Here is a 14,920-nt window from a genome sequence, read left to right on the forward strand (position 1 = left end):
ACAGAGTTCCCAGAGGAAGGAACAGGTTGCCATCTTTGCTTTTTGCAGCATTCCCTGGTGATACCTCCAGGTGCAGGAGGTGCTGAGGTGACTAGGTTCTGGAGTGAAACCCCAGCTGACTGCAGCAGCCCTACTGGAAGAGTGGCCTGGCTGTTAAAGAAACAGAAAGTAACAACAACATCAACAAGAAAGACCACAGAAACACCTTATTCAAAAGTTAGTAACCTCAAAGATCAAAGGTAGATAAGCCCATGCAGATGAAAAAGAATCAAAGCAAAAATGCTGAAAACTCAGAAAGCCAGGGTGCTGCTTCTCTTCCAAATGACCACATCTCTCCAGTAAGAGCACAGAACTGGGCTGAGGCCGAGATGGCTGAAAGTAGGCTTCAGATGGTGGGTAATAACAAACTTTGTTGAGCTAAAAATGCATGTTCTAACCCAATGCAAAGACGATAGCAATCAAGATAAAACAATACAGGAACTAATAAGCAGAATAGCCAGTTTACAGAGGAATATAATCAACCTGATGGAGCTGAAAAATATGAGAACTTCACAAGACAATCACAAGTATTGATAGCAGAATAGACCAAGTGAAGGAAGGACTCTCAGAGCCTGAAGATTATCTTTCTGAAATAGACAGGCAGACAAGAATAGAGATACAAAGGATGAAGAGGAATAAAGAAAACCTTCAAGATATGTGGAAGTATGTAAAAGACTGAAGCTATGACTAATTGAGGTACCTGAAAAAGATGGAGAGAATGGAACCAAAATTAGAAAAGATGCTTTGGGATATCATCCAATGAAACTTCACTAGCCTAGCAAGACAGGCCAACATTTGAATTCAGGAAACCCAGAGAACCACAGAAAGATCAGCCCTAAGACACTTAATCATCAGATTCTCCAAGGTTAAATTGAAAGAAAAAATGTTAAGGGCAGCCAGAGAGAAAGGCCAAGTTACCTACAAAGGGAAACTCATCAGACTAACAGCAGACCTCTCAGTGGAATACCTGCAAGCCAGAAGACATTGGGGGCCAATATTCAACATTCTTAAAGAAAAGAATTTCATATCCAGCCAAACTAAGCTTCATAAGCAAAGGAGAAATAATATCCTTTTCAGGCAAGCATATACTGAGGAAATATGTCAGCACAAGGCCTCCCTTGCAAAAGCTCCTGAAGGAATGACTAAATGTAGATAGGAAAATCCATTACCAGCCACTACAAAAGCACACTAAAGTACGCAGACCAGTGACACTATGAAGTGATCACATAAACAAGTCTGTGAATTAATGAACTAGCACCATGATGACAGGATCAAATTCACATATAACAATAGTAACCTTAAATGTAAATGGGCTAAATGCCTAATTAAAAGACACAGAATGCAAGCTAGGTAAGTAGTCAAGACCCATTGGTATGCTATCTTTAAGATATCCATTTCATGTGCAATGACACAGGCTCAAAATAGATGGATCAAGGAAAATTTACTAAGCAAATGAAAAACAGAAAAAAAGCAATTCTAGTTTTCGACAAAACAGATTTTAGGCCAGGCACAGTGGCTCACAACTGCAATCACAGCATTTTGGGAGGCCAAGGCAAGTAGATAACCTGAGGTCGGGAGTTCAAGACCAGCCTGGCCAACACGGAGAAACCCTGTCTTTCCTAATAATACGAAATTAGCCAGGCATGGTGGCACATGCCTAAAATCCCAGCTACTCGGGAGGCTGAGGCAGGAGAATCACTTGAACCCGGGAGGCAGAAGTTGCGGTGAACTGAGATGGCAGCATTGTACTCCAGTATTGGCAACAAGAGTGAAATTACATCAGAAAAAAAAAAAAAAACTACTTTAAACCAACAAAGATCGAAAAAGACAAAGAAGGTCATCATGTAATGTTAAAGGGTTTAATTCAACAAGAAGAGCTAACTATCTTAAATATATATGCACCCAATATAAGAGCACCCAGATTTATTTATTTATTTTTTGTTTTGTTTTGTTTTTATTGCATTTTAGGTTTTGGGGTACATGTGAAGAACATGCAAGATTGTTGCATAGGTACACACATGGCAGTGTGATTTGCTGCCTTCCTCCCCATCTCCTATATCTGGCATTTCTCCCCATGCTATCTCTCCCCAACTCCCCACCCCCTGCTGTCCCTCCCCTATTTCCCCCCAACAGACCCCAGTGTATAGTGCTCCCCTCCCTGTGTCCATGTGTTCTCATTGTTCAACACCCACCTATGAGTAAGAACATGTGGTGTTTGATTTTCTGCTTTTGTGTCAGTTTGCTGAGAATGATGGTTTCCAGGTTCATCCATGTCCCTACAAAGGACACAAACTCATCATTTTTTATGGCTGCATAATGTTCCATGGTGTATGTGTGCCACATTTTCCCTATCCAGTCTACTGTCGATGGGCATTTGAGTTGGTTCCAGGTCTTTGCTATTGTAAACAGAAGAGCACCCAGATTTATAAAGCAAGTTCTTAAAGACCTTCAAAGAGACTTAGACTCCCACACAATAATAGTGGTAGACTTTAACACCCCACTGACAATATTAGACAGATTGTTGAGACAGAAAACTAACAGATATTCTAGACCTGAACTCAGCTCTGAATCAAGCAGACTTGCTAGGTATCTATAGAACTCTCCACCTAAAAACAAGGAAATATATAGCATTCTCATTGCCACATGGCACTAACTCTAAAATTGATCACATAATGGGAAGTAAACCACTCCTCAGCAAATGTAAAAGAGCTTAATTCATAACAAACAGTCTCTTAGACCATGGTGTAACTAAATTTGAACTCAAGGTTAAGAACCTTACTCAAAACCACACAACTACATGGAAGTTGAAGAACCTCATCCTGAATAATTCCTGGGCAAATAATGAAATGAAGGCAGAAATCAAGAAGTTATTTGACACTAATGAGAACAAAGGGACAATAAACTAGAATCTCTGGGATGCAGCTAAAGCAGTGTCAAGAGGGAAATTCATAGCACTAAATGCCCACATCAAAGAGCTAGAAAGATCTCAAATCAACAACTTAACATCACAACTAAAAGCAGTAGAGAACCAATGGCAAACAAACCCAAAGCTAGCAGAACAGAAGAACCAAGATCAGAGCAGAACTGAAGGAGATACAGACACACACACACACACACACACACACAAAAACATTTTAAAAATATCAATAAATCCAGGAGCTAGTTTTTTTGAAAACATCAATAAAATAGACCACTGCCTAGACTAAAAAAGAAGAAAGGAGAGAAGAATCAAATAGATATAATCAGAAATGATAAGCAGGATATCACCCCTGACCCCACATAAAAACAACCATCAGACAATACTGTAAACACCTCTATGCATATAAACTAGAAAATATAGAAGAAATGAATAAATTCCTGGACACATACACCCTCATAAAACTAAACAAGGAGGCAACTGAATTGCTGAAGACCAATAACAAGTTCTGAAATTGAGGCAGCAATAAATAGCCTACCAACCAAATAAAGCCGGGACCACATGGATTTACAACTGAATTCTATCAGAGGTGCAAAGAAGCATTGGTACCATTTTTACTGAAACTATTCCAAACAATTGAAAAGGAGGGACTCTTCCCTAACTCATTTTATGATGCCAGCATCATCATCCTGATACCAAAACCTGGCAGAGACACAACAATAAAGTAAAACTTCAGGCCAATATCACTGACGAAAAACAAATGCAAAAATCCTCAATAAAATACTGGCAAAATTAGTCTAGTGGCACATCAAAAAGCTTATCCACCATGATCAAGTCAGCTCCATCCTTGGGATGCAAGGCTGGTTCAACAAATGCAAGTCAATAAACATAAGCCATCACATAAACAGAACCAATGACAAAAACCACAAGATTGTCTCAATAGATGCAGAAAAGGTCTCCAATAAAATTTAACATCCTTTATGTTAAAAACTCTCAATAAACTAGGGATTGAAGGAACATGTCTCAAAATAGTAAGAGCTGTATATGACAAACCTACAGCCAATACCACACTGAATGGGAAAAAGCTGGAAGCACTCCCCTTGAAAACTAGCACAAGACAAAGGTATCCTCTCTCACCACTCCTGCTCAACATTGTATTTGAAGCTCTGGCCAGAGTAGTCAGGCAAGAGAAAGAAATAAAGCATATTCAAATAGAAAGAGAGGAAGTCAAACTGTCTCTGTTTGTAGATAATATGATCCTGTATCTAGAAAACCCAATTGTTTCAGCCCAAAAGCTTCTTAAAGCTGATAAGCAACTTCAGCAAAATCTCAGGATACAAGATCAATGTGCCAAAATCACTAGCATTTTCATTTACCAACAACAGGAAAGCTGAAGCCAAATTATGAATGAATTCCCATTCACAATTGCTACAAAGAAAATAAAATACCTAGGAATATAGCTAACAAGGGAAGTGAAGGAACTCTTCAAGGAGAACTACAAACCACTGCTTAAAAAAATCAGAGAGGACACAAACAAATGGAAAAAACATTCCATGCTCATGAATAGAATCAATATCATGAAAATGGCCATACTGCCCAAAGTAATGTATAGATTCAACGCATCCCCATTAAACTACCATTGACATTTTTCACAGAATTAGAAAAATCTAATTTAAAATTCACATGGAACCAAAAGAGCTCATATAGCCAAGAAAATCCTAGGCAAAAAGAGCAAAGCTGGATGCATCATTCTCCCCAACTTCAAACTATACTATAACACTACAGTAACCAAAACAGAATAGTACTGGTACAAAACAGACACATAGACCAGAAACATGAAATAGAATAGAGAAGTCAGAGGCACACATACAGCCATCTGATCTGTGACAGAAAATTGAAACTGGGCCCCTTCCTTACATTTTATACAAAAATTACCTCAAGATAGATTAAAGACTTAAATATAAAACCCAAAACTATAAAACCCTGGAAGAAAATCTAGGCAATACCATTCAGGACATAGGCATAGGCAAAGATTTCATGACAAAAACACTGAAAGCAATTGTAACAAAAGCAAAAACTGACAAATGGGATCTAATTAAAGAGTTTATGCACAGCAAAAGAAACTATCATCGGAGTGAACAGACAACCCACAGAATGGGAGAAAATGTTTGCAATCTATCCATCTGAAAGAGGTCTAATATCCAGAGTCTACAAGAAACGTAAACAAATTTACAAAAAAAGAAAACAAACACCCCCATTAAAAAGTGGGCAAAGGACATGAACAGATACTTCTCAAAAGAGGACACTAATGCAGCTAACAAACATGTGTAAGAAAATCTCAACATCACTAATCATTACAGAAATGCAAATCAAAACCACAACAAGATACCATCTCATGCCAGTCAGAATAATGATTATTAATGAAGTCAAGAAACACTAGATCCTGACAAGGATGTGGAGGAAAAGAAACCCTTTTACACTGTTGCTGGGAGTGTAAATTAGTTCAATCATTGTGGAATACAGTGTGGTGATGTCTCAAAGACCTAGAGGCAGAAATACCATTTGACCCAGTAATTTTATTATTGAATATATACCCAAAGGAATATAAATTCTTCTCTTATAAAGATATATGCACATGTTCACTGCAGCACTATTCACAATAGCAAAGACATGGAATCAATCCAAATGCCCATCAATGATAGAATGGATAAAGAAAATGTGGTTTATAAACACCATGGAATACTATGCAGCCATAAAAAGGAATAAAACCACATATTTTGCAAAGACATGGATGGAGCTGGTAGCTGTTATTCTCAGCAAACTAATGCAGGAAGAGAAAACTAAACACTGCATATTCTCACTTATAAGTGGGAGCTGAATGATGAGAACACATGGGCACATGCAAGGAAAAATGCACACTAAGGTGGCCTGGGAAGGGACCAGGGAAAGGGAGAACATCATGAAGAACAGCTAATGGACGCTGGGCTTAATACCTGGGTGATGGGTTGATCTGTCCAGCAAACCACCATTACACATGTTTACCTATGTAACAAACCAGCACATCTTGCATATGTACCCCCGAACTTAAAATGAAAGTTAAAGAAAAAAAAATGAACAAATCTATAATACATAGATTGAGTTAGCAATTAAAAATATAACCACAGGCCGGGCGCGGTGGCTCAAGCCTGTAATCCCAGCACTTTGGGAGGCCGAGGCGGGTGGATCACGAGGTCAAGAGATCGAGACCATCCTGGTCAACATGGTGAAACCCCGTCTCTACTAAAACTACAAAACATTAACTGGGCATGGTGGCGCGTGCCTGTAATCCCAGCTACTCAGGAGGCTGAGGCAGGAGAATTGCCTGAACCCAGGAGGCGGAGGTTACGGTGAGCCAAGATCGCGCCGTTGCACTCCAGCCTGGGTAACAAGAGTGAAACTCCGTCCCAAAAAAAAAAAAAAAAAAAAAAATATAACCACAAAGAAAAGCCAGACCTATAAGTCTTTATTAATAAATACAATCAAACATTTGAAAATGTCATTATTTGAATCTTTCACAAATTGTTACCAACAATATAATGGGAGGAATTTCATCTCAACTCATTCCATGAGGCAAGTGTTATCCTGATATATTAATGAGACAAGGATTCTTTTAGGCATCAAGATGGAGGTGGGAGCACTACATACTATTATCTCTTTTGATTATCCACAGAAAATTCCTTGAGAAGACACTAGTAAAGTAAATCTAGTAATTTAAAAAAGAATTACATATTATAAATAATAGAATTTATCCCAGGACTGCAAGGGTTTTTCAACACCTGGAAATCAATTAATGTAATACACTCTATCAATAAAATAAATGACAAAAAACACATGATCATCTCAAAAGGTAAGAAACAGCATTAAACAAGGTTCAACATCTTTTCATGAAAAATCAGCAAAATACAAAGAAATTTCCTGAACCCAATAAAGGTACCTACAGTAATAATCATAATAATAATAATCCCAACTGATGCCATACTTAATGGAGAAAGACTGAATGCATTTCTCTGCAGATAAGAAACAACAAAAGAATGTTGACTCTCTCACGTCTATTTAACATTGTGCTGGAGGTATTAGCCTGAACAATTAAGTAAGAAAATTAAATAAAAGCCATCCAGACAGAAAAAGAAGTAAAATTCTATTTATTGGCAGATCTCATCATCTTGCATTTTAAAATTTATAAAGGTCCAACTAAACAAATGTAAGGACTAATAAATAAATCCAGTGAAGTTGTAAGATACAAGATCAATACATAAAAATTAATTATATTTCCATATGTTTGCAACAAACAATCCAAAATTGAAATAAATAAAGCAAACCTATTTGTAATGGTATCAAAAAGAAGAAAAACATAGATATGAATTTACCAAAGTCCACACAAAAATGTAGTTCTTAAAACTACAAAGGACTGTTGCAAGAAAGTAAAGAAAAACTAAATTAAAAAGACTGTATTGGGTTGTGTCATAGGAAATACCTAGAATATTCTCTTTTCATCATATTCCTGGGGCACTTCTGAGTTCTTAAAGAATTGCCTTAACTGGAAGTCTTTTTTGAACTATACTTGTAGTTCAATTGGGATTCTTCAATCAGCAAGATCAGAATAACAAAGGTAGCTTAAAATGAGAGTTTATTGTCTTAGACAGTATCAATTTCAAAGGTGGATGGTCATTCCAAAATTGGTTCAGTGGCTCAAGGGTCTTTTGTTTCTCTTGTCTCTTGGTTTTTCTCTTAGGATCATGTGGATACCTACAGCAATTCCTCTAACAACTGCAATCCAACCAGAAGAAGAGGAATAAAACAATTCTTTATTTCTTTATGCCCATCTTGTTCTTTTATCAAGAAGGCAAGTCTTTCTCAGAAATTTCCTTTTAGGTCTCAGTCATAACAGAGTATTTGCCCACTTGCAAAATATAAGGAAAATGGAATTATTATAGTTATTTACACTAATAATAATTTATCCTTGGGGTTGTCAATGGGTCAGCATTCCCTGCAAAACAACTCATGCCCAAACAAAATTTGGGTTCTGAAAAAAGTAAAAAGAAAAAAAAATAATAAGGTGGTAAATAACCAGCAGTGATGATCACTTATAAATATCATTATAATCTTTAATTTTTATATCTTCTCTTTCCTCCTGTCAGTTTGTACACTCTTTAAATCAGGCACCATTTCTTACTGTTTAGGAGCCTGCGATGCCTAGTAAAATAGTTGCCATATGTAAGGTACTTAATACATATTTATTGACTATTAAATGGATTTGGCTACATTGAAAATACATTCATTGTACTCATGTGCAAATCAAAGTAACATTCATTGTTAAATGTAACTGAAGAATCTTTCTTATAAATATTCATATCAGCTGATACCACAAAGAAAAAATTCTTAAATTTGCAAATTAACAGTGCCTTTTGAATAATCATTTTCTTCAGGAATTTTCTTCCACATTCTCCAATCTAAAGTGACATCTAAAGGACATGGGGAAACTCCTGGACACACATCTGGGTTCTTCCTAGTCTCTGTTGTAGGAAGTCTGGTCTTGGCTTATTCTTGGCACCAGCACTTATCTGTTGAGGTGAAATGGATACTGCTAGGTTCTTTTGGATGATGTACTGTTGACCATTGCCAAAGTCTGTGGCCCTTGCCCTCGACCAGAAAAGATCCTTAGCTCAATGGTGGCTCATTTTTACCCCAAGTTTCCTCTAATCACCTGGTCTTCTTATCACCCATGCCATCCTAAGAGGGAGGCAGAAGCTAGAGGCTGTTTCTCCATACCATGCAGCCCTATAAAGTCACTGTTTCATCAACTTCTCTTAGTTATTGGTCAACTACCATATGGGTAATATTATACTATCACATCATACTGAATGGGAAACCTAGCTAATATACACATTTTTCTACTTTACATCTTGAGTATCAAGGAATACACACACTATAAACTACACACACACACATATATACTTCACCACCACCAACAGCAATATCAAGAGCAACAACCTAAGATATTCCTGAAGTTTCACAATGGGCAGAAGGGTACTTGCATAACTCACTCATGTGCTTGCCTCTCTCAACTCACTCTCTTTTCTGACTGCAAGTTTTTTTTATTTCTTTGTTGTCTTTTCCTCTGTGATGGAAACTTTTTTTTTCATTGTAGTCTAAGTTCTGTACCTAAGGCTTATAATAAAACATTATGTTCCATTCCCGAAAATTTGCTCTTAATATTTAAAGATTTCTGAAATTTAGAAGTTTCTTTTAATTTTCAAAAAGCACAGTTTTCTAGATTGCTATTTCATGGGATATACTCCGCCTTTTCTGGAAACATTGACACTCACTGATTCAGTTAATAAAGAAATGTAAGGAATCATAATTTTTAAAAGAAATAATAAATGTATGTTTTAATCTTTTCAAATTTACTGAACTCACTGCAGAATACATGAATGAAAAATTTTCTACATGGTGTGGGGTTAAAAGCATGAACAAGATAAAACCACCACCCACAAAGCCATTACCATTCAATAATATAAATAAATATAATATATAATCTATTAAAGGTCAGTTTATAAAGAGTGTTTGGGGAGTTTAGAAAAGAGATTAGCGCCATGCTTTTGTTACCTGTTCTTGCTACAACACTCATGAGCTAGTGAATCAAGCACCTTGTTCATATTTTGGGCAATCAGAGGATAGAGAACATTTTCATAAAGAAGGTAGAATTTGAAGTGGACCCCAAAGTAAAGATGGAGAAAAGTCAGTAATTTCTGATATGGAGGAAAATACAAACAAGGGCATAATTGTGGACTTATACATGCATATTTGGGGCCAAAAACAAGATGGATGGATTTGACAGACTCATTAGAGCATAAAAAGAACAATGTGAAATAACAACAGGATAAGCAGTTGAGAATAAATAAAAGAAACTGTTTACAAGAGGATTTAGAGCCTGACTTTACTCTGCAAGCAAAAGTAAAGAAGTAAGATTTTCTAACAATGTGGTAATTTGCTCAGAGCTGATCTGTATATAGGTTACCCTGATGCCGCAATGAACAATGACTTGGATAAACCTTGGGACTAAAAATCACTTAGAAGGCAAATTCTGAGTCTAAATTAGAAAAATGCAATGGCATTTGGAAGGAAATATTGATATAGGCTGTTGTTGACACAAAATTACCCAGATTTTACCAACCAGAGATGGTATTGTGGAGTAGGGGACAGATGAGAATCGAGTTAAGGGTGACTCTAATATGTCCAGCTCAAGTAGCTAGAGGTATGATAAAATTTACCTATGAACACAAGTTAATATGTTAGATACTTCAGTGAGATCAAAAGTTTATTCTCATATTCACTCATGAATCCCATAAGGAGATTATAATTTAGAACATACATAAATTCTAATGAAAAAATTGTGCAAGAAGCAAGAGTGTAAGACAGAATGCGTTCAGAGTTAATGGCAGAGGTCTAAGGAAATTAAGTTAATTTAAATTGTGTCCAGTTGTTTTTCTATTTGTTATGAGATTCTTAAAGAATGGAAAATACAGAAAAGTTATTGGTGATTGAAGAGATTTTAAGAAAGGAAAGGGAATAGAAATAAGCTCCCAACAACTTTGCCTGCATAATTTTCAGGATTTTTATCTGAATGCTTCCCTGGAGCTCAGCCCTTGAATTGACTGGCATAAAAAAAGGGAAAATATGCCTGAGTCAACTAAAGAAAGGGGAAATGATGCACTTACAAATTAGCTTTGATACAAATTGCCTGTAAAAGTCCATTTTTGTTGTGTCTTCCATAGGCTCATAACTTGAAAGTGAAATCTGCTTAACTTGGTTGGGGGGGGTTCAATAATTCCTCTCATCTAAGGGAACACTGCAGGGTCTACCTAGAGAACATGATTAATAATAAAGTAGACATATCTTCCCCTCTCATGACTTGCTTTGCTTTCTCACCCTCTTGATAAACTCTAGTCACCTGAGCCCAACCCATGGACTTCTCATTTTTTGTTACCTATACTTGCCATAACATTCATACATTAGTAAGGCAAGTATTTTTTTGCATTTTTTGACATGATACTAAGCCCTAAATTGGAGTTACCTGTGTGACTGTTTGCTTCGTCCATTATTTTGTGACCAACCAGGGGATAGGACCTGGGGACTGTCTGGAAGAATAACTGAACATTGACAATATCACAAACATATATAAATGAATGCTAACTTTGTATTTTCTGACTACATAGCACAGTTTTTAAGAAAAGCATATAAGTCATTCTATTTGTATAATACAATAACAGACAACTATCTATTCTATAAATCAGGTGGGTTTTTGTTTTTTTTTTAGGGTAAGACTGTTACTCTAAAGGCATAACCCTATCCATCTGGGAAACTAGAGAAACCTTGGGTCAAAAATTTCTGTGATCTTTGAACACTTAACATGTTCTATTTCGAAAGCAATTTTACCCAAGGAAGACAAGTCCAGAAGCTTGTTAGGATAGGTGAGATTTAGATCATGACAACCAATAACCTCCATATCTCAATACCTAAAACAGCAGAGGTTTACTTTCCACTCATGTACATGACATGATTGCTAACTATAATAAGTAGAAATATATTTTTCCATTGATGAAGATTTTTTTTTTAGAATAACAAAAAATATTTTACTAAAACATAAGATTTACAGAAGTTTCCAGACAAGCCATACAAAATGGTCACAAGCTTTTTTTGAAGGGGGGAATCTACACTTGACAGCAAAGTCACAATGTTATTAGTGAGGGCTGTGATGTTTGTTTAATGTTCCCATTTTGGTCCAAACAATCAAGCTTGTCCATCTACAGCGTCTAAATAAAGTTACACTTGGCTAGAGGGCATATTCTTAATAACTGGTTAGCTGCTTTTAACCAATGCAATTAGATCACCATAAAAGGGGGAAAGGAGCCCATAAAATTAAAACTACCTCCCCCCTCAAAAAAAAATAAAGAAAAACACCCACACCCCTGCAGCTAACCTGACAACTACCTTCATTCACAGTGCTTTATACTTAAACCAGGATGGGGGAAATGAGTAAAAGCAGGAAGGGGCCGCTGCTTTTAAACCTTTCACAACAAACCGGATGATACTTCTAGCCTCTGCTCATGCTTTACGACAGTGAATCAGGACAAGACATAGATTTGCTAATGTGCATTTAATCACCAAAGGACTGAAGATGTCTGGGCTTTTTTATTTTGTAATGTTTCTAAGACTGTGTCCATTAAATGCAAACAAAAAGGAAGAAGTCTTGGCAGAACAGGAGAAGTGATGCACACTTGATGATCAGATCAGTTTAAATATTATTCATGGCATGTAGCCTAGTCCATGCTCTAGCTGTTTCTATGGCTTGGGCTTCGTTGGTCTTCCACTGCTCCGCTACATCATTTGCTAATGGATCATCTGGATTAGGAGCACTTAACAAGGCCTGGATCGATAGCAGAACTGTGCGGATCTGCAGTGCTGGGGACCACTTATCTCTCAAAATATCTAAACATATTCTTCCCAACTTGTCTACATTAGGATGATAAATTTTGGTCATGAAATGTACTTTAGGGGCTGCCATTGGGTATTCTTCTGGAAGGAATAGTTCAAGTTTAAAAGTCCCTCCCTCAGTGGGGGAATCCTGAGGGCCAGCAATGACCACATGAAAATAACGGGCGTTGCTCTCATCTGGTTCTGCTTTGATGCCAGGAACTGGTTCTGCCAGCAAACGCTGGGTTTCCTTGATGATCCTGCGGGGCAGCCCGGCCATCTTGTCAGAACCCGAGTTCAGCCTCTGGTCTCGTCTGATGAAGATTTTTTAAGTAATTCTGAGGTTTGGGATGGGAAAATGCAGTTCACTATAGAGACACTGTAATGGCTGTATATGTTTCTCACATCTCCATGACCTATTCTATAACTTAGATATATAGTAATGATTGAGGAATTATACCTAGCAGCTTGCAACGTTTCTTGTTTAATGCTTCCAATAACCTCCTAAGAAACTATTCAAGTAAAATCATATGGCTTGTCCAATATCTCAGTGCTTAACTGGCAGGTTTGAATTATGAACAATAAACACAAATATACATTATCATTCTGAAAACATAAATTCATAAAGGCAGACATTATTACCAGATACCTTTGTAATAACTACAATATCTAACAAAAGAGATCAACAACTGATTTCTGAACAAATAATGTATAATTAAATAATGTGAAGAATTTTCTATTATTTATAAGATAAATAGGCATAGATAGATAGATAAGCTGTAAGATATTCTCTACAGTTGCAAGGCCCCCATATAACATTTAAATATGAAGAAAAAACATGAAATGGTATTAAACTTTTTTAAAATGATGGCTCCATTATCTTGGAAAAATTTATGCAAATCACAAATGTTTAACAGCAAAGACCCATGGAAATAATAATCCAGAAAGAATCACTGACATTAGACAAGCCACAAGAAGAGATGATCCTACGGGTTATGGAGTGGCTGATCTTTAATGATAGGCCTGATGAGACAACCCTTGAAGCTCTAGCTGCTGACTGAGAAATCTGAAGCTATAAATAACCTAAGGCATCTTTAGACCCAATCTGAAGTTGAAAGCTATCTATTTTTCAATAGCAGAGTGTGTACAAAGAAAAGATAACAAGCTAATTAAGCAAAAGAAGAGATTAATTGAACAGAAATGATCAAAGTAGAGTTTGGCTAAGCTCCTGGTGAAGAAAGGAAAGGAGACTAGCCATTACTAAGAATAGTAATTGTCCAGCGTTATATAGCAGAGAGCAAAGAGCAAGTTTGGTGACATATTAAACTTTTAATAGTTAGCATAACTTAAATGTATAATACTACCCAGGTAACATTTTAACATTTTAGGAGCATCTTCCAATATCCCTGGAAAGGCTAAATATTTTCTATATAGAGGATGTTTCTCTAAACCCCAAAAGCAATATACAATACACAAAATATAAACTTACAAATCTCACTTGAGAGCCTGGCTCTGAATTACAACACATTTCTTTGCTGATGACAAGATTTATAGAACATTATTTTAAATATTTAGCTAGACTACTATATTGAACCATTCCAGCTTCTCTGCCTCTAACATCTTACAGATTCTTCTGTAATCCCATAGTTGACATTTGTCTTGATATGTCCCACTGTGACCTCCAACATATCCCCCTTCTCTGAATTAGTTAAATACAGTACAAGCTAAACACTTACCTAGGCATCACATTGTCATATCCAGAGATGAAAGATTTAGGGTCTGGGGAAAAAAAGACCTTAATTTTTCTCCTAACATCCTCTGGATTATACCCAAAGTCATAGAGATTCATGCTTGCTGCATTAGCATTTAAATAATTTTAAAGAAATTCTTCACTATCACTATGTCCTTAAATGTTCTTATACCTGGACTAGGTAGTCCAATGAAACTTAGCATGTAAAATTACCTTTCAAACATTATTATTTGTTAGAAAACCTAACCAGCACACATAAAACAATATCAAGCACTACAATCACAGACAAGCCATTCTTCTTAAGTTGGATAGCGGAGTGGGAAATGCATGGGCCAAAGCTCTAAGTCCAGCTCTGCCAGTTACTACCTTTATAACCTTAGGTAAAACCCTCAACGTATCTCTGTTTCAGCTTCTGTGTTTTATAAATGAAGACTGTAACTTGCAGTGTTTCCTGTGGTTGCATTAGGGGCCTGTCAGACATCCATGATTGTTCTCCCAACTTCCTAGAAATTCTGCAAGTTACCTAAGGTACAAATTACAATGACAGTAAAAATGAGAAAACAGAAAATATGAATATGAGAGGCTTTTTAAAGGAAACGTGATAGGGCATGATGACTAAAAAGGGTCTGTGATTAAAAAGTTAGATTAAGATCAGTTACTCTAAGTCTAGGAGAATAGGGGCTCATTGACAAAGGCAGCAA

The 14,920-nt window shown here is 36.6% G+C and overlaps 1 protein-coding gene across 1 annotated transcript; it reads right to left on the bottom strand.

Annotated features, from left to right (window-relative positions):
• Positions 1-11,600: 11,600 nt before the first annotated feature.
• On the bottom strand, positions 11,601-12,784 carry LOC116524154 (ubiquitin-conjugating enzyme E2 N-like). The gene has a single exon (XM_032239288.1). The coding sequence runs from the start codon at positions 12,747-12,749 to the stop codon at positions 12,291-12,293; it is 459 nt and encodes a 152-aa protein (XP_032095179.1). The 5' UTR covers positions 12,750-12,784; the 3' UTR covers positions 11,601-12,290.
• Positions 12,785-14,920: the final 2,136 nt, after the last annotated feature.

This window comes from Sapajus apella, unplaced genomic scaffold, assembly GCF_009761245.1.
Source record: "Sapajus apella isolate SASKATOON/1434 unplaced genomic scaffold, GSC_monkey_1.0 scaffold44, whole genome shotgun sequence".
Lineage (NCBI taxonomy): Eukaryota > Metazoa > Chordata > Mammalia > Primates > Cebidae > Sapajus > Sapajus apella.

Excerpts from the sequence above, each read along its gene's own strand:
- LOC116524154 (XM_032239288.1), bottom strand. The coding sequence starts at position 12,749 with ATGGCCGGGCTGCCCCGCAGGATCATCAAGGAAACCCAGCGTTTGCTG.